At 46.6% G+C, this 20,777-nt stretch overlaps 2 protein-coding genes across 2 annotated transcripts in view; one reads left to right on the top strand and one right to left on the bottom strand.

Moving 5' to 3' along the window:
* The window catches only part of GLDN (gliomedin), a 39,578-nt gene extending 19,604 nt beyond the window's left edge, over nucleotides 1-19,974 (bottom strand). Inside the window, exons 1-3 of the mRNA XM_053365755.1 lie at nucleotides 19,533-19,974; nucleotides 7,750-7,801; nucleotides 3,246-3,263 (exon numbers count right to left, since the gene is read on the bottom strand). Of these exons, the coding sequence (XP_053221730.1) occupies nucleotides 3,246-3,263; nucleotides 7,750-7,801; nucleotides 19,533-19,880 (418 nt within the window). The 5' untranslated portion in view covers nucleotides 19,881-19,974. The remainder of the gene's footprint in view (nucleotides 1-3,245; nucleotides 3,264-7,749; nucleotides 7,802-19,532) is intronic.
* The window catches only part of DMXL2 (Dmx like 2), a 530,204-nt gene that overhangs the window by 123,662 nt on the left and 385,765 nt on the right, over nucleotides 1-20,777 (top strand). The window lies entirely within an intron of this gene.

Here is a 20,777-nt window from a genome sequence, read left to right as displayed (position 1 = left end):
CAGACGAATTTCCCTATGGGCTTCCTTCGCAAGACGAAAGCCCATAGGGAAATCTCCGGGGACAGCGGGGAAGCGCAGCGCGTCTTCCCCACTGTCCTCGGACCTCCTCCGAAGGCTGGCGGTGGGGCGGAGAGACCTCCTCCCGCCGCCAGCCTTCGGAAGGCTGCTCCGAAGGCTGGTGGTGGGGCGGAGAGCCCTTCTCCCCGCGCCAGCCTTCGGACGGCTGTTCTGAAGGCTGGCGGTGGACCGCCAGCCTTCAGAACAGCCGTCCGGGGACAGAGGAGAAGCGCAACGCGCCTTCCCCTCTGTTCCTGGACCTGTCCTGAAGACTTGCGGTGGGAGGAGGGTTTTCCTTCCCACCGCCAACATTCAGAATGCTGTTCTTAATGTTGGCGGTGGGGAGGAAAAACCCTCCTCCCACCGCAAGCCCCGGGAACAGAGGAGAAGTGCTGCACGCCTTCCCCTCTGTTCCCGGACCTGTCCTGAAGACTTGCGGTGGGAGGAGGGTTTTCCTTCCCACCGCCAACATTCAGAATGCTGTTCTGAATGTTGGCGATGGGGAGGAAAGCCCTTCTCCTCACCGCAAGCCCCGCAAGCCCCGGGAACAGAGGAGAAGCGCTGCACGCCTTCCCCTCTGTTCCCGGACCTGTCCTGAAGGCTTGCGGTGGGGAGAAAAGCCCTTCTCCGCACCGCCAGCCCGGCAAGCGGTTTCCATAGCAATGCATTAATTGATTTTCAATGCATTCTTATGGGAAACCGTGCTTCGCAAGACAAAAAACTCACAAGAAGAAAAAACTCGCGGAACGAATTAATTTCGTCTTGCGAGGTACCACTGTATCATCAAAAAGTATTTATTCCATTACTTTTAAAATTGCATTTACCTCTCACCCTTCTTTCCAGACCTGCTGAGCTGCAGAATTTCTAGATTTATAGATTTATAAAAGCAATTAATTGCATCCCCCTCATTTTTATTAATACCATTCAAGGAAAGGTTCCTCAGTGGTAAATAAACAAAGGACATCTCATGCCAAATGAACATCAGAAGTACATCTAAAGCTAAATTAGCATCATATGTGCCCCCTCATTCTTTCCTCCCCCCTTTTTAATTTGCAAAGCTTTATTTTGAAGTTAAAACAACAGTCTCATAAGAAACCCAGAAGACAATGCTGCTTTCTTCTACAGCATAACGACAACTGTGTCATCAGTTTCATAATATCCAGAAATTTAACTGATAACATGTGGAACATATGGAAGGGGGGAAAGACACTATGGACTAGAAATTAAAAGCAGGCCTAAGTCATTGTGTTTGCCTTCCAATGGTTTGGAACGAGGAAAGTTAGCAGTTTTTGATGGTGCAATAATGCAGCTGGCGGAAGAGAATATTGAGATGCTGTCAACAACATTCCAGAAATACGCTGCATCGATACCAAACTTTGGGGGGTTCCTATGGAAAACTTATAGGTTTCTATAATCCACAAAGAGAGTAAGACCCATGGAACACAGTGGGGCTTCAGCACTGAGGAAACCTGCATAGACTTATGCTATTTGTTCACAAAGATGGCTGTGGTCCTTTAGCAAGAGGGAAGGCCGAACCTCTCAACTGCAACTGAGGCAAAAAGTTGCGCAGATCAGCCCAACGCCTGTTTATTTGGAAGAAGTCCCCACTGATTTAAATGGAAATTGGAGCCTGTTGACTCTCATTGCACAAGACTGGAGGGAACACAGTTCCATTGCTGCCTCTGCCGCACTCTCACACAGTCGTCAGTCCGGGTTTTCTGGAGGTTGTCAGCACCTGCTTCAGCACATAGACTCCTGGAGGAGACTTCAGAAGCCTGCCGAGACTTAGTCCTATATTGTGGAACTCCCTCCCCACAGAAGTGGCCTTTGACCCTTGAGATGTGTGCTTTTACAACCCAGTGGGTGGCACTGTGGTCTTAACCACTGAGCCTCTTGGGCTTGCCAATCGGAAAGTCAGCGGCTTAAATCTGCGCAACAGGGTGAGCTCCCATAGCTCTGTCCCAGCTCCTGCTAACCTAGCAGTTTGAAAGCACACCAGTGCAAGTAGATAAATAGGTACCACTGCGGTGGGAAGGTAAACGGCGTTTCCGTGTGCTCTGGTTTCTGTCATGGTGTCCCGTTGCGCCAGAAGTGGTTTAGTCCTGTTGCCCACATGACCCAGAAAGCTGTCTGTGGACAAATGCCAGCTCCTTCAGCCTGAAAGCGAGATGAGCGCCGCAACCCCGTAGTCACCTTTGACTGGAGTTAACTGTCCAGGGGTCCTTAACCTTTACCTTTTTTTACAACGCAGCCCAATTCTGTAGTGGCCATTTGTTTCAACTGTTTTTAATGCGGGATTTTATGTTGCTTTAGCCAGCCCTGGGACCTGCTAGAGAAGGAGAAGATACAGCTGCTACCGCTATCATTAGGGTTGATCCAGAAACTGCAGCTAGGGCAAAATGTGGCAACCAGGCTACCTCCCAAAAGCATGTTACAACACGGATGAAAGCGCTGCACTGACTGACGTTCTCCTACAGGGCTATGTTTAAGAATCATGTAAAAGGTAAAGGTAACCTGACCAGTAGGTCCAGTCGTGGCCAACTCTGTGTTGCGGCGCTCATCTCGCTTTATTGGCCGAGGGAGCCGGCGTACAGCTTCCAGCATGACTAAGCCGCTTCTGGCCAACCAGAGCAGCACACGGAAACGCCGTTTACCTTCCCGCCAGAGCGGTACCTATTTATCTACTTGGACGTGCTTTTGAACTGCTAGGTTGGCAGGAGCAGGGACCGAGCAATGGGAGCTCACCCCATCGTGCTAGTATACAATTGATTGATTGATTGTGTTGGCAGGATCTATTTTGTTTCTCTTTCTTTCTTTTTTCAAAAAAGTTTTTATTAACAATTTCAACATAACAAATTATCAAAACATATCATATTCATTATTTTTTCCCTTCCCCCCTTCAAACCTTCCCTCCTCCCTCCCAGAGGCTTCCCTCAGCTCCTCTCTCTGATTTCTCAGCACATATTATTCTCTGCATGTTATAAAATTATACATATCCTTACATTATCTATCTACCATGTTATCATAGTATACAATTTTTAGTCTACAGTAGTAAACAAACAGGGGGAAGGGGAAGCAGGAGATAAACAGGGAAGGACAGTGAAAGCAGCTATTTCAGCTAGTGCTTAAGCTAAGAGACAGGATCCGTTGCATCGTGCTATGGGAACATACAAGAGAAAGGATATTACCTGGTGTTCCTGGTGGTCCTAGACACACACAGAGAGAGACAGAGAGAATAGTCAGTGCATTCCAAACTCATTTCCAAAACTGGAAATAACACTCCAATGAATATCCCAGTACAGTGGTACCTCGGTTTACGAACTTAATCCGTCCCGGAAGTCCGTTCTTAAACCGAAACCATTCTTAAACAGAGGCACACTTTCCCTAATGAGGCCTCCCACCGCCGGTGCCCTTCCACCATTCAGTTTCCGTTCTTAGACCGAGGTAAAGTTCGCAAACTGGAACACTACTTCCGGTTTGGCGGAGTTTGTAAACCAAATTGTTCTTAAACAGGGCTGTTCTTAAACTGAGGCACCACTGTATCACACTGAAAATTACATTGAAACAAACAAAGGATATGTGTAACCATTTAGGTAGGGGTGGAGAAAATATTTCAGCCTAAGAGACAGATTCCCTTCTGGGCAGCTTTTTTTGCAGGGGGCAGTGTCACATGTGAATCAAAAGTTTATGGCTAAATGAATGTAAAATGGGAAGATATTAATTATCCCAGCACACCAGGTCTGAAACAACAATGTACATAAAGGACTACACACGTGAAATGGATTTCATATTTATAAGATGTAACAGAGGTGCTGTTTGTAAGTAGGAAGTAATAATAATAATAATAATAATAATAATAATAATAATAATAATACAGTCATAGCTTGGTTCTCGAATTTAATACATTCCAGGAGTCTGTTCAACTCTCATAATGGTTCGAGAACCAAGGCGCGGCTTCCAATCAGAAGCAGCAGAAGCTGCGGAAGTCATGTCAGACGTTCATCTTCCGAAAAACGTTTTCAGTTTTTGATCGTTCAGGAGCCAAAACATTTGAGTTTAAAGGCATTCGGCTTCCAAGGTTTCACTGTAATAATATTAATGTGGTCAGCTGCAGGAATGGACTAACAACAAGTGAAGGATCAACTGAACATTAAGCAAGAGAAGATGCAGCTACGGGAGGAAATGATTGACATATGTTTGCCACAGAAGCGGGAAACCTGATTTTAAGAAATTGTATTAAATTAATTAGTTTGATTTGTAATAATTTGGAAAATTAATAAAAATAATTTTTAAAAGAAGATAAATGAATGTAAATTTACCTCTGTACAGCAGGCTAGTTGCTGCACACACTGTCACTGTCACAACCCCCCTCTCTGTCCTCCATCCATCTCAAGGACACCTTGCAGCCAGGTGAGAACACTCAAGGAAGGTGTGAAATGAAACCTAAGTGGGATATGGCCTGGGGAGAGAGGATGTCCCTTGGGAGAGTCCCAGGGGAGAGACAGAGAGTTCAAGCCTGATGTTCCCCATCCCTGCTTTGAAACAAAGATGGGTAAATTATGCCAGTTTGACTACAACTTCCATCAGCCCTGACCATTGGCCATGCTGACAGGGGCTGATGGGACTTGGAGTCCAGCTTGTGGAGAGCCACGCAGTGAAATTAGCAAAAATGTATAAAACAAGTAATAAATGTTGGAAATGTAAAGAGAAAGAAGGAACATTTTACCATATGTGGTGGGAATGTAAAAAAGTAAAGGGCTTTTGGGAGATGATTTATAATGAACTGAAGAAAATGTTGAAATATACATTTGTTAAGAAACCAGAAGCTTTTTTACTAGGAATAATAGGTAACGAGATTAATAAGAAAGAAAGGAAATTGGTTTTATATGCGGTGACAGCAGCAAGAATACTGATGGCCCAGAAATGGAAACAAGAAGAACTACCCACGATAGAAGAATGGAGAATGAAAATGACGGACTATGCTGAACTTGATAAACTAACAGGAAGAATCCGGAATCGAAGCGACCAGAGGTTCACAGAAGACTGGAGTAAATTTACAGAATATATGCAAAAACTAAGTGACAATCAGATAACGTTTGTAAGTTTTAAGAAAGTTTTGTGAAAATATTAATTAGAAATATTGTTAAAAAATAAGGTAATAAGTAAAATAATATTGTAGTGCAATATTAATTTGAGAAATGTGAAAGAAGTGAGTAAAATGGGGGATTATCAGACAAGCTGAGGGAAGTCAAAAAGGAGAAATTGGTGATGAAGAGAAAAGATGTTTTGATTGTATAATTTTGTATTGGAAAATGAATAAAAAATTTATATATATATAAAAAAACAACTTGTGGAGAGCCACATGTTTCCTATCTCTTCAGGGTTTGGTCAACCAGCAGTCCACACCTTCCTCCACAATTCTGCTACATGTGCCCCAGTCTCTGAGTTTACACATGTACATCGGCTGAACATAAGATGGGCATAGCTGTAAACGTTTCCCTTTTTTAAAGGGAAATTCTCTTATTCCGAATAGGATTCCTCACAAGAAAAGGAAAAAGTTGACAGCTATGAAGATGGGAGGTTGGCAGCCTGAAGAGCAAGGTGCAAATGCTCTAAATAAATAAATGTGCTCAAAGGTGAAACGAAAATGGCGGATTAACTTTGCGAAAAATGTTTGCGCCGCCCACTCGAGAAGGAAGCATTGGTTGCTGCTGTATTTATGTGGGAAACTGCTCACAGTACGCACAACATAATACTTTGAAAAATACAGAAACATAATCCTTCCCTCTACCACCACCCAGTTCAGTTCACTGGTGGCTAATCTTTCAAAACAAGCAAACAAACTTCCTTCTCTGTTCCAAGCCCAGCACCCGCTTAAATTTCAGCCAATTGCTCTTTTGACAAAACATGCATTCCTCAGGGTTGTCTCATTGCAGAGGATTGTGGCGCACTCCCTTTTTCACTCCTGCCAGCCAACATAATCCAGTCCTTTACACCTTTGTATTTTTTGGTGCCTCCCAAGAAGCTCTCAGCATCTCGGTTTGCAGCGCACATGAAAATGGCGCATGGGATCTGAAGCCCATGTCAAAACAAAACAACGAAGCTGGATTAAATGGTGGCGAAGATCCTGCTTTAAGGCTTCCTCATTCCTGCTTGACTGTTGGGAACCTGAAACTAGCAATGGGCAAACTGATCAATTTCTGTTTCTAACCGTTTCTCATTTCGTCCAATCTTAAATTCAATTCTTCACATCTCCAAATCGGTTTGTGGGTGGTTGTTTTTTAAGTCCTTGTGCAAATTCATGAGCCTTTGCATGCAAGATGTGTAGAATTATGTAGCAGCGACTCGTCCCCATTGTATCTAGTCCAGGTATGAGAAACTGGACCTTCCAGATGCTGCTGAACTACAACTCCCATCATCCCTGGCTATTCAGCAACATCTGGTTCAGCAACATCTGGAAGGACAACAGTTCCCCACACCTGATCTAGAAAAACAGACATCAAGTCATTGTTTATCCCTGAGGTCCTAGGCCAAAAATGCACTTGATGGACTGTGCTGGATCTTTATAGCCAGCAAGTTCCATTTAGACCAGATATGGGGAACCTGTGGCTCTCTACACTGGATTGTGGCTCCCATTACCCCTGACTATTGGGAGACCAAGGATAAATGAAGAACATGGAAGCCAAAGCTAATGGAAGCCAAAGCTTTCCATTAGCCGTGTTGCCATTAGGAAAGCAATCCAAAAGTACCAGTAGTGCCATTCTTTATCAGGACCAACCTGAAATATTGCAAACTCGCTTAAGGTAGCAGCTCCTTTCCCCCACTTGCTGGCCTCAAGGTGTTTCGGACTCTAATTCCCATAAGCCTCAGCCAGCATAGCCAATGGTCGGGGATGGTGGGTTTTGCAGTCCAGTAAGAACAGGTTGCAGAAAGCTGGGTTGGAGCATGGGTAGGCAAACTAAGGCCCGGGGCCTGGATCCGGCCCAATCGCCTTCTAAATCCGGCCCATGGACGGTCCCAGAATCAGGTTAATTTTACATGAGTAGAATGTGCCCTTTTATTTAAAATGCATCTCTGGGTTATTTGTGGAGCATAGGAATTCATTCATTTCCCCCCAAAAAATATAGTCCAGCCCCCCACAAGGTCTGAGGAACAGTGGACCGGCTCTCTGCTGAAAAAGTTTGCTGACCCCTGCGCTAGAGCATGCCAATGCAAGCAGGCTGCAACAAGGCATTCAGAAGTGGAGCAGGAACAGTTCCTCTCCCTCTAACCATATAAAAGCCATCAGATAGATGATAGATAGATAGATAGATGATAGATAGATAGATAGATAGATAGATAGATAGATAGATAGATAGATGATAGATAGATAGATATAGATAGATAGATGATAGATAGATAGATAGATGATGATAGATGATATAGATAGATAGATAGATGATAGATAGATAGATAGATAGATAGATGATAGATAGATAGATAGATAGATAGATAGATAGATAGATAGATAGATAGATATAGATAAAATCAGCTGTATTTCCACACTTAGACATACTCCTAGAAGATCCAGGTTTAGAGCAGCTTTGGGTAGTGATACTGGTGGCAAATTTCTCCCACTGGTTTAGCAGCAATAAAATAGGCACAGACAGAAAAAAGTCCCCAGTTTGCCCAATCACAAATTCTCCAGCATACCTGTCAAGCACACTCCCTTTGTGCTGTTGCAGATCTCGATCATCACCCGGACCTGAAATCACAAAACACGGTATCTTTATGGCAGGGTGCAGAATGTGAGATTTAGACAGCTCCCTACCATTCTAGCACATCAGAATAATGCTTTAAAACAGAGTGTGCCACGACTCGAGATAAATATATCAATTAAACGCAGAAAGGCTGCTCTCAGCTCCAAAGCACAAATCCATGGAGCCCAGCTCTATCAGTTGCTGTTGGTCAAAATGGATTTATGACATTTCCAGGGTGAGAGGCAATCTGGATGTCTACATGCTTAGCTTGTTCCCATAGGAATCCAGAGGTTAGACAGGCATGATCCAGCAAAACTCATCTTATGTTCCTAAGAGGTTGCCCGCTGCATCTCTGCATGCTTAAATACTCTGAGTTCTTCCGATTATTATTTCTTGGGGCAGGGAGTTGGAGAATTCAGTATCCTTCTGCATCAGGAATGAATGGTCGCTCGATCACTCCCAAGGCATAGACTAAGCATGATCTTCAGAGGTGGCTGCCCATTGTGTCTCTGCATGTCAAAAAGCCCAACTTTGCCACCTTCCAACCAGCCTCTGCTGCTGCAGGAGGAGATGGTTCTGCTGCATCTCTGTGCCTTAATCCAATCACACCCAATGAAAAGATACAGAGTAATTCTACATCCTTGCTGGAAGATCCCTGTTGTGTCTCTGCTCGAGTCACTGTCCAAGGTAAACCTGCCAATCAGGAGACAAGTCTAGATCTGCAACTCATGTTGAAGCCCAACGAGCGTGAGGAGGAAACCAAAGGCAAGTTGTCCTTTATAACTTGAGGCCCAAATACAGTCTTAAAGTTTTGCTTTCCAAGTGTGTCAGACCAAACATTTTTGAGTGTACAAGTACCCAGTTGAGCTGCCCCTCCGCTTGCAATTATATAGTAAGCTGGAAGGGATCTCAAAGGCTCTCTAGCCCAACTCCTGTCCGTGATCTACTGATACAGCATCCCTCTTGGGTGGCAAACCAGCCTCTGTTTGAAAGCCTAACAGAAACAAAAATCCAGTTTCCAATTTGAAGTGGATCTGTGATCTTTTATTAACTATTAATTCATGACTTCTTTCCTACAGCGGTGGTGATAAACCTCAGGACTACAGGCAAATCGTGGCCCTCCAATCCTTTCTATGTGGCCCTTGGAACCCCCTCCCAGGCTGTACTCCCAATGTATTTGAACTCTGATAAGCTGGACGGAGGGCAGAAGAGAGCTTGGGGGGGGGGTAGTGGCCCACTGCACCAAGGAAATAATTTAAAGGGATGAATGCTGGTTACTTTTTGTACAGACATCACTGCTGACAAACCAGGGAATGTAGTGTTCCAAAGGAGGGCAATGTTAGGACAAGCGTCAAAATGCAACCTAAGCTCATTTTTGAAAGAACACATTGGCCTTAACTGCTAAGGCCATTCGGGGGGGGCATGTTTTTTAATCAGGCATCAGAAGAATTGGGTACCATGCTCTCTCTCATTCAAAATATAAGCACCAGAGTGAACTCCCAGCAACTCTCCAATGTCATGACTTGTGATATTGTGGCTGGGAGCAGGGTGTGCCCTCCATCCTAACCCCACTCCTTTGCTGCTGCAAATCTCAGAACCTCCAAGTGCCCCTGTTTTCCAGGGTCAGTCCCGGATTTACAGAAGCTGTCCCTGTTTCTTATTTGACCCCGGAATTTCCCGCTTCTCCTTAAAGGTGCAGTCCAATCATGGCTGACTCTGGGATTGCAGCGCTCATCTCGCTTTATTGGCCAAGGGAGCCAGCATACAGCTTCCGGGTCATGTGGCCAGCATGACTAAGCCGCTTCTGGTGAACCAGAGCAGCACACGGAAACGCCGTTTACCTTCCCGCCAGAGCGGTACCTATTTATCTACTTGCACTTTGACGTGCTTTTGAACTGCTAGGTTGGCAGGAGCTGGGACTGAGCAACGGGAGCTCACCCCGTTGTGGGGATTCGAACCGCGGACCTTCTGATCAGCAAGTCCTAGGATCTGTGGTTTAACCCACAGCCCCACCCGCGTCCCTCCACTTCTCCTTAGGACATCCCTATTTTCTTCGGAGAAATGTTGGAGGGTATGGAGTTATGCAACCCCTGAGCCAAGGAGATAAGTAACTATACAATGTTTAGAAGACATCTGAAGGCAGCCCTGTATAGGGAAGTTTTTAAACGTTTTATGTTTTATAATATTTTTATATACGTTAGAGTGGCTGGGGTAACCTAGTCAGATGAGTGGGGTATAAATAAAATAATAATAATATTGATGATCGTGGTGGTGGTGGTGGAATAGGACATCCCTATTCTCATCAGAGAAATGTTGGAGGGTATGAAATCTTCAACTGGGGAAGCCAACACAATGTCCTGTGGGTGCTGCTGGACTCCAACTCCCATCAGTCCCAGTCAGCATGGCCAATGTTGGGTACCTGGGAATTTGAAGTAGGGAGCCCTGGGAAGCTGCCTTCTACCAAACCAGACCACGAGTCCATCAGGTTCAGTATTGTCCACACTGGTGGGAAGTGTCTCTCCAGGATTTCAGACGGAGGGCAGCATTCCCAGCCTTACCTGGAGATGCCAGGGATTGAACTTGGGACCTTCTGCATGCAAAGCAGATGCTCTCCCACTGAGCTACCTGCATAGAAGCAGGATTTATAACACTATCATTTCCACATCCCTCTTTTCTCCCCCTGCTACCATTGATGCCATCCTAGTTTTGTGGTTGTTCTCCTGCCCTAAGTACATCCATTAAAATGAAAGAACAGGTTTATTCTGAGAAAGCTTTAGCTGGGTACATGTCATTATTGTTATTATTGTTATTATTGTTAAACAACTTACAAATTAAAATATATAGCAAATATACATGTCTGTAAAAGGTAAAACATAAAGGACCCCTGGACAGAATACCCCTGTATTCTGCTCTGGTCAGACCTCACCTGGAGTACTGTGTCCAGTTCTGGGCACCACAGTTCAAGAAGGACACTGACAAACTGGAACGTGTCCAGAGGAGGGCAACCAAAACGGTCAAAGGCCTGGAAACGATGCCTTATGAGAAACAGCTAAGGGAGCTGGGCATGTTTATCCTGGAGAAGAGGAGGTTAAGGGGTGATATGATAGCCATGTTCAAATATATAAAAGGATGTCACATAAAGGAGGGAGAAAGGTTGTTTTCTGCTGCTCCAGAGAAGCGGACACGGAGCAATGGATCCAAACTACAAGAAAGAAGATTCCACCTAAACATTAGGAAGAACTTCCTGACAGTAAGAGCTGTTTGACAGTGGAATTTGCTGCCAAGGAGTGTGGTGGAGTCTCCTTCTTTGGAGGTCTTTAAGCAGAGGCTTGACAACCATATGTCAGGAGTGCTCTGATGGTGTTTCCTGCTTGGCAGGGGTTTGGACTCGATGGCCCTTGTGGTCTCTTCCAACTCTATGATTCTATGATTCTATGATTCAGTTAAGTCGAGTCAAAGGCAACTATGGGGTTGTGGCGCTCATCTCGCTTTCAGGCCAAGGGAGCTGGCATTTGCCCACAGACAGCTTTCCGAGTCATGTGGCCAGCATGACTCAATCGCTACTGGCGGACCATGATGAGTGCCAGACTGCATGGAAAGGCTGTTTACCTTCCCGCCACAATTCATCTACTTGCACTGGCGTGCTTTCAAACTGCTAGGTTGACAGGAGCTGGGACAGAGCAATGGGAGCTCATCCCATCGTGGGGATTCGAACCGCCAACCTTCTGATTGGCAAGCCCTAGGCTCAGTGGTTTAGACCACAGCGCCACCCACGTCCCATACATGTATATGTAGGCTTGTTTAAACAAGAAAGGTTTTAGCAGGTACCTAAAACAGCACAGAAGGGATACGGGTGGCGCTGCAGGTTAAACCACAGAGCCTAGGACTTGCCGATCAGAAGGTCGGTGGTTCGAATCCCCGCGACGGGGTGAGCTCCCGTTGCTCAGTCCCTGCTCCTGCCATCCTAGCAATTCAAAAGCACGTCAAAGTGCACGTAGATAAATAGGTACAGCTCCGGCGGGAAGGTAAACGGCGTTTCCATGCACTGTTCTGGCTCGCCAGAAGCAGCTTAGTCATGCTGGCCACATGACCTGGAAGCTGCACACCGGCTCCCTCGGCCAGTAAAGTGAGATGAGTGCTGCAACACAGAGTCGGCCACGACTGGACCTAATGGTCAGGGGTCCCTTTACCTTTACCTAAAACAGCCCAGATAAGGAGTTTGCCTAAGATCAATAGGCAGGCATTTCCAAACTGTTCATATCACCCAGGAGTTTATCTTGTGTTATGTACTGAAGTTCTCACCCTGGGCCAGCAGGGGGATACTGTAGATAGTTTTCGCTCAGGTCCACATATGCAAATAAGGAAGTGAAAGTGACGTTCAGTGATTGGATAGTTACAGAAAGTGTTACTGTTGCTTTGTAGTTGAGCTCTGTATAAGCAGGTTGGCTGAACCCTTCAGGCCAGTTCTGTTCTGGGCCTGTGAATAAACAAGAATCGCTGTGTCGTCTGATATGTTCACCCACAACTTAACATCCTGCATAACAATAACATAATCCCATATTCTGTACAACCACTGAAAACAAGGATGGGGCACCTGTGGCCTTCCAGATGATTCATAGAATTGCAGAGAGACCCTGAGGATCATCCTGCCCAACGCCCAGCAACCATTGGCATTATCAGCACCATGCTCTAACCAACTGACCTATCCAGGATGATGTTGGACTCCAACTCCCATCAGCCTCAGCCAGCATAGCCAACGGCCGCTAGTGATGGGAAGTGTAGTCCAGCAACATCTCAGGAGCCACAGGCTTACCCCACCCCCAGTTTAAAAGGTACTGAAGGATCCGGTTCTCTTCTGCATCTAGACACACAACCCATGTTTGCCTTTGGGAAACATTTTGAGCCTTTGCCTTTGGGCGGGCTTGAGAAAAGAATGTGAGATTATTAGCAAGCCCTATCTGGAACACGAGCAAACTCTGCTCAGCGACATAATACAAATAGGGTTGATGAGCAAGGAATTTTGGACGCGCATCAAAGTGCTCCTCTCACATTCCACGCGGCGCTTTTCACCGAACTGAGAATGAGTCATTTACTACAGATTTGGGCTTCTTTGTTTTGCACCATCGTCCAATCTATAGCCATGCCAGAATATCACGACTGCGTTTCAGATTCCTTGCCCTCTCCTTTTTGCTTATTTTGCTTTCATTTCCACACTTTTGTTCACAAAGTCGGGCGACTGATTGCCCACTCTTTGCAGAGCTTCTTCACCAAAAACATTTCATCAACTGGCATAATCATAGCGAGAGTCTATTAAGAGAGAGCGGGAGAGCGGGGAGTGGGGGTGGAGGAGGACGAATTTGTCCTGCAATTTGTTTTGACACAAAAGAATGAATCGAGGGATGGGAAAATGGCCACTGATTTTTCGTTGTTGCAATACTTGTCTCTGGATCGGGAGCTACTGAAGACATAAGAATGCACCCAACAAAAAGGATGAAAGCTTCTTTCTTTTACTGATAGAATTTCCACACCACTTTTGCCAAGCAAAAGACAGTGGGATATAGCAAAAAAGCAGAAGATTTATATGATCTGAAGAAAAACCAGAGTATGAGACAGGGGGGGGTATAGGACAGGATAGAGGCCTGCAATGGACCCCACACACTCAGCCCACACCTACAGCATACATGTAAAACACTATAACGACACTTTTAAACAGCCATGGCTTCCCACAAAGAATTATGGGAGCTGTAGTTTGTTCAGGAGGCCAAGGGTTGTCAGGACACACACACACACACACACACACACACACACACACACTCCTACAATTCCCAGAGTTCCCTGGGAAGATGGTTTGATTGCGAAGCCACTCCAGCAACTTAATACGTGTAGACACAAACTAACTGAGATTTCCCACCCACTCCCAGGATCTACACAAAGTAGAACAACACTGGGAAACAGCTTCAGGGGAACACTGATGTCTAGCTAGAGAGCAACTAAAACTGAAATATACTCGGAGTTGAGCGTGGATTTCATGCTCTTTATTCAGCTCATAGTGGTGAGGAGGAATGGAAGTTCCCCCAGAATGTCTGCTTTATATACATTATTTACACAAGGGGCCCCACGTGATTGGCTAATTCTGGGATTCACCTGTAGGCCAATCAGGTTGCGGATTCACTTCCACCTGGAGCTGGATTGGGTGGCTACTGTGGACCAATCAGACTGCTGCATTCTGGATCCTATTCAGCTCAGTACATAACAAAAACCAAATCGTCTTCTGTTTGTTACCTTTTGCAAGAACATCTGCAGAACAGATGACGTTAGCTTTGCAATTTTGAGAGCTTGATCTCTTCTCTCTCTCTCTTGGGGAAGGAAGATGAAGCAAAAGCAGTGAAACACTGGCTCATCTGACAGCCTTCACAAGTCACCCAAGAAATGTGCATGAGGAAACTGCCTTACTAGATCATTGTTGTCTGCACTGACAGCGGCTCTCCAGACTGTCTTCCAGACTCCCTGGACCAGCCAGCAATAGAACCTAGGACTTTCTGCATGCAAAGGAGATGCTCTAACCACTGAGCTGCAGCCCTTTAAAATGCAAATGATAGTCCCTAGCTTTCTGGCTATGTAATAGGAATGATCTAATGAAAGGGTCTGAACAGGTGAGATCTTATGGAGCCACACAGCCGTGGGAAATTTATGCAGGCTCTTCTGGCTTCTCTGGCACTCACAGGGTAAGGAGGCAAGAGAAAGCAGCAAGCATGGAAAGTAAGCTTGCCTTGTAGAGGTTGGAGGGATGGAGGAACAAAAAAAAATTCAAAATACATATTGTGTGAAGAACACATAATACAAGCACCTGGCTCAATGGTACTTGATACTTGAGTCTGGACAGAAGCTCCACCAAGCAAGACATGTGCAATAGAAGTTCTTCCATCCTATTTATACCCACCTTTAAAATTAAAGTAATGAATGGATAAAATTGCCTCTCAATTGTATTTCCACCCCCCTCCTTTCTGTTCTTGCATTTTTTTAAGATCTGCTGGTACAGATGTCATTCTTCACTGCCAGTTTTGTTCTGGGTTCAGATTTCATTTTGCATTTCACTTTAAACCACCCTGAAAACTTTTTTCATCAAATATTGGCAATTAAATACAGAGTTGCCAGCTTTACACCCAGATCTGGCTCCTGCACCTTTAATAATCACTTAGGTAAAGGTAAAGGGACCCCTGACCATTAGGTCCAGTCGCGGCCGACTCTGGCGTTGCGGCGCTCATCTCGCTTTATTGGCCGAGGGAGCTGGCGTACAGCTTCCGGGTCATGTGGCCAGCATGACTAAGCCACATCTGGCGAACCAGAGCAACGCACAGAAATGCTGTTTACTTTCCCGCCAGAGCAGTACCTATTTATCTACTTGCACTTTGGCGTGCTTTCGAACTGCTAGGTTGGTAGGGGCTGGGACTGAGCAACGGGAGCTCACCCCGTTGCAGGGATTCGAACCGCCGACCTTCTGACCAGCAAGCCCTAGGCTCTATGGTTTAACCCACAGCCCCACCCGCGTCCCCTAAATATTACATTAGTCTACAGCAATTGGAATGAGATGATGCTCCTTGGACATTGGCAAGACTATCAATGCCCACTAGCCCTGATGGCTGTTTTCTACCTCCATAGTCAGAGACATTATGCCTCTGAATACCAGATGCTGGAAATTATGATTGAAAGAGTGCTGTTCTGCTTGGGTCTCGCTTGCAAGCTTTCCATAGTCATCTGGTTGGCCACTGTGAAAGCAGAATGCTGGACTAGATGGGGCTTTAGCCTGATTCTACAGTCAAGCTCTTCCGATTATTATTATTTTATTATTTATTGGATTTATACACTGCCCTATACCAGGAGGTCTCAGGGCGGTTCACAGAAAAGATCACAATATATAAAATCAAAATAAACACAATACAGTGGTACCTTGGGTTAAGAACTTAATTCGTTCTGGAGGTCCGTTCTGAACCTGAAACTGTTCTTAACCTGAAAACCACTTTAGCTAATGGGGCCTCCCGCCACTGCTGCACAATTTCTGTTCTCATCCTGAAGCAAAGTTCTTAACCCGAGGTACTATTTCTGGGTTAGCAGAGTCTGTAACCTGAAGCGTATGTAACCTGAAGTGTCTGTAACCCGAGGTACCACTGTAACCCAATAACACCCCCCACCCCCCAAAAGAGCCACATTTTAAAAGGGCATAGGATGTCAGTCAAAGCAACCAAAGGCCTGGTTAAAAAGGTGTATAATGAAGGCGCCAGGTGAACTTCTCCGGGGAGAGCATTCCACAGACGGGGAGCCACTGCAGAGAAGGCCCCGTTCTCGTGTTGACACCCTCCAGACCTCTCGAGGAGGGGCACACGAAGGAGGGCTTCAGAAGATGACCTCAGGGTCTGTGCAGGTTCATATGGAAAGAGGCGGTCCTCGAGGTATTGCGGTCCTGAGCCATTTAAGGCTTTATAGGTCAAAACCAGCACTTTGAATTGGGACTGGAAACTAATTGGTAGTCAGTGCAGTTGGACCAGGATTGGTGTAATATGCTCAAACCATCTTGCTCCAGTGAGCAGCCCGGCTGCTGAATTCTGAACCAGCTGAAGTTTCCAAACTGTCTTCCTATGTTCTTATGGCAAGCTTCCAAGTGTTGCAGATCATTAAAGGCACAACTCTCTAAACTGAGTGTCAGCTGTAGACACGGTATGACTATATAATCACTCAGACAACTGTTGTATATCTTGGAAGAAAGTTCTGTTTTTGTTTTTACTGCAATGCAGTTTAGAATTAGATAGCATTTGCACACCTTGTGGTTCTGTCTTAGGATACAAAATATCACACAGCAACTTTTAATACTGCAGATAAAGTATTTTATGGGGGAAACATCCAACGGATCATAAATTCTATCACTGTCAAGCCATCTCCCTGAGTGTGCACAAAAGTTATCATAGAATCACAAAACTTTTCCAACCCCCTGCAATACAGGAGGGGCTTTACTCGTGCTTATGCAGCTGTGCCTCATGAAAATCCAATCTAACCCAGCGGATCGAAGCTTGGTAAAGCAAAATCTCTCTTTGGATTTTCTGCGCAACTGATAAGATCAAATTCAGCAGATAAAATTGGGGCTTTGCAAGACACGGCTGCAGAACAACCAGAAAAGTTCTTGGACCCAGTGGAATCAATCGGTACACTCAAAAAATCAAAATAAAGGTCAAACGGAAGTATGGGTGAGAGTGCGTATAAAGGCAGAGTGTGGGTTTTCGGATAGTTTGCTAAGGCTCTTGATTCCTCCAACAAATCAGAGGGTTTGGAGGCGCTTAAAGCTATGGGGCTGTAAAGAAAAATTAAGGGGTGTTGCCGTTTTAAGTAAAAAGCTAAACGTTAAGGACCCCAGGATGGTTAAGTCCAGTAAAAGGCGACTATGGGGTTGTGGCACTCATCTCGCTTTCAGGCCAAGGGAGCCAGTGTTTGTTCACAGACAGCTTTCTGGGTCATGTGGCCAGCAGGACTAAACCGCTTCTGGTGCAACAGAACACCATGACGGAAATCAAAGCGCCCGGAAATGCTGTTTACCTTCCCCACCGAAGTGGTACCTATTTATCTACTTCCACTGGTGTGCTTTCAAACTGCTAGGTTGGCAGGAGCTGGGACAGAGCAACGAGAGCTCACTCCATCACGGGGATTCAAACCACCAACCTTCTGATTGGGAAGCACAAGAGACTCAGTGGTTCAGAAATTAAGAGGCATTGCTGTTTTAAGTACTGCTGTTCAGCTGATGTTTTGGCTCACCTTGGCAGTGCAGAACAAGCTGTCCAAAATACCACCAAGATCACAACCTGGAGATTGACTCTACCCATTTAAACCTAGGGAGAGGGATTTGAAGCATCTGCAAACCGCCCCCTTCCCTAGCCCTCTCCTCCAGCCCCTGCTGCGCAGCACACTTGGAGGTCTTGCACAGCACAACCAAAAGAGGAACGTGGAAAGTTGCATTGTACTGAATCAGACCATTTAGCTTGTGTCTACACTGACGGGCAGTGACTGTTTGCGGTTTCAGAATAGAAGTCTTTCTCTGTCCTGCATTGCAGGGGTTGGGCTAGATGACCTTTGGGTACCTTCCAACTCAACATGAGTACATTATCCTACCTGGAGATGCCAGGGACTGAACCTGGGAATTTCTGGCTATTTAAATCAAGAGGGGTTTTGTTTTTTGAAAAAATGATACCCTGCTTATGGCTGCATACAATTCAACAGTTATTATTAAGGCACTTAAATATACACTCTTTGGCTGGTATCCTGCACATACCCAGGTTGCTTAGATCCAACCTGAGCACAGGCATGTGAATGGAAGAAATCCTCTAACAGGCTTCAGATCACAAAATTCAACAGGTGGTGCCTTTCTGAAGCGCGGCCATGCAGAGACAGGGAAAGCAGTAGTTGTCAAGCACACAGGAGCCTTTGACACAGGGGGCGATGCTATCACTGGATATTTCAGGCCCCCCACCTTCACCAAATATTGGGGCCTTCATTCCCCCTTGCCATCTTGATCTGCTGGCCTCACTCTGGTGCCACGAAGAGTGGCTGAAATCAAACAGGGGGCACTTTCTTTCTTCTTCTTCTTTTATGCATTTTCTGTTTTACAATTCAAAATACTCATTTTACATCCTTCAGATATCAGTGACTTCCCTTCTTCTCTTTCCATGGTTCATTTTACATATCGTAAATCCCAGCATATTTTACAAAAACTATACCATTCAGTATCCCATTACTGCACCCATCAAAACTTGGTTTACACTGTTGAATTTATCTTAATGCTGCCAGCGTTTTCAGCTGTACACAATTATGTTCTCTTATTCTATATGTTAAGTCTGCGAGTTGTGCATATTCTGTCAACTTAAGTTTCCATTCTTCTTTAGTTGAGACCTTGCTCGTTTTCCATTTTTGGGCTAACAAAACACGGGCCACAGTACTAGGATACATAAATACAGTGGTACCTCGCAAGACGAAATTAATTCGTTCCGCAAGTTTTTTCTTCTTGCGAGTTTTTTGTCTAGCGAAGCACGGTTTCCCATAGGAATGCATTGAAAATCAATTAATGCGTTCCTATGGAGACCGCCTTCAGACCAGGTCCGGGGACAGTCTGTCCCCGGACCTCTTCTGAAGGCTGGCGGGGGGAGAAGGACTTTTCGCCCCACCGCCAGCCTTCAGAACAGCCTTCTGAAGGCTGGCGGTGGGAAGAAAGGCCCTTCTCCCGCCACCAGCCTTCAGAAGAATTCCCGCAGGGCTGCCTAGTCTGCCTAGTCTGCGAATGTCTGCCCATAGGGAAATTCGTCTTGCGAGTTTTCCATCTTGCGAGGCATTCGTCTTGCGAGGTACCACTGTAACCTTTTCTGACACCTGGGAATATCAGTCTGAATTATCCCCAACAGAAAGGACTCTTGTTTTCCCCCCAGTTCATTATGGATCATTTCCCAATACACTTTTACCCTAAAAGGGTACAACAGGAGGGAGACCTTTCTGCCCCTCTCCATAGCACGAGCTGCACCTGTTGGATTTCCACTGGCAGGCAGCACAGAAGCTGTGCCAGTGGGGAGTGTTGGGTAGCAAGCCTGACTTTGGGGGCAGGTAACTGGAGCTTTCCAAGTGCAGATTTCTCTCTGGATCTCTAGGGAGGAACCCAGTCTCCACCCCGACCCCTCCTCCCCCTCGACAGGCCAGAGCGCCCCCTACCGGCACCATGGAGTAGGTCATCATCATGAGCATGTCCTCGTCCTCGGCGCGGATGTGGCTCTTGGCGAGGGCGCGCCTCCGCTGGCTCCTCTTGTCGCGGCCGCCCGGCGCTTGGGCGAGGCCGCCGTCCGACGGGGCGCCGCCGTCGCGGAGGTGCCGCAGCGCGCTCGGCGGAACCTGGGGCTGCCGCAGCTGCGCCACCTCCTCCTGGGTCGCCTGCAGCGCGGCGCTCAGCTCCCGCCACTGGCCCAGCAAGAAGACGGTGCCCGCGGCGCTGAGCGCCGACAGCAACCCGACGGCAGCCAGCGCGCAGCACAGCGCCCGGCTGCCCGCTGCCTGGCCCTGCATCGCGACGCCCGACGGACCAGGCGCTCCTCGCTGGGACAACTCGGCCGGGGGTGGCAGGGGGCTCGGCCGCGACGGGGAGGCGCTTATGCCCCGTGGGCGGCTGGCTCGCACCGTCGGGGGCGGAAGGGCTGCGAGTGGCGGGCGCCCCGGCGCTGGGAGGGACGGAGAGAGGCTGGCCGGGACACGGGCCAACCCAGCAGGCGAGCGCAGGGCGAGCCCGCGAGGGCGAAGGCTCCGCGCAAAACACGTGTCCTGCGGGTAGATGGATCGAGCCCTGACTGCTCCAGACAGGGCTCTTTAAACCCTATAGAGTTTGGAAGGGACCCCGAGGGTCGTCTAGTACAAACCCCTGCAATGCAAAAACCTCAACTCGATTCTACATGACAGACAGCCATCCAAACTCTGCTTGCAAACCTCCAGAGAAGAGTCCACTAACTACCAAAGAAGTCTGTTCCCCTGTCAAGCAGCTCTTACCATCACAAAATTCTTCCTGATATTTAATTGGAATCTTTTTTCTTGTACAGTGGTACCTCGGGTTAAGTACTTAATTCGTTCCTGAGGTCCGTTCTTAACCTGAAACTGTTCTTAACCTGAAGCACCACTTTAGCTAACGGGGCCTCCTGCTGCCGTTGCGCCGCCGGAACACAATTTCTGTTCTCATCCTGAAGCAAAGTTCTTAACCCAAGGTACTATTTCTGGGTTAGTGGAGTCTGTAACCTGAAGCGTATGTAACCTGAAGCGTATGTAACCTGAGGTACCACTGTAACTTGAATCCATTGGTAAAGGTAAAAGGTAAAGGACCCCTGGATGGTTAAGTCCAGTCAAAGGTGACTGTGGGGTTATGGCGTTCATCTCCCTTTCAGGCCGAGGGAGCCAGTGTTTGTCCACAGACAGCTT

This window comes from Podarcis raffonei, chromosome 14 (assembly GCF_027172205.1).
Source record: "Podarcis raffonei isolate rPodRaf1 chromosome 14, rPodRaf1.pri, whole genome shotgun sequence".
Taxonomy (NCBI): domain Eukaryota; kingdom Metazoa; phylum Chordata; class Lepidosauria; order Squamata; family Lacertidae; genus Podarcis; species Podarcis raffonei.
Note: the sequence above shows the minus strand (reverse complement) of the source record. Positions and strands in the feature narration are given on the sequence as shown.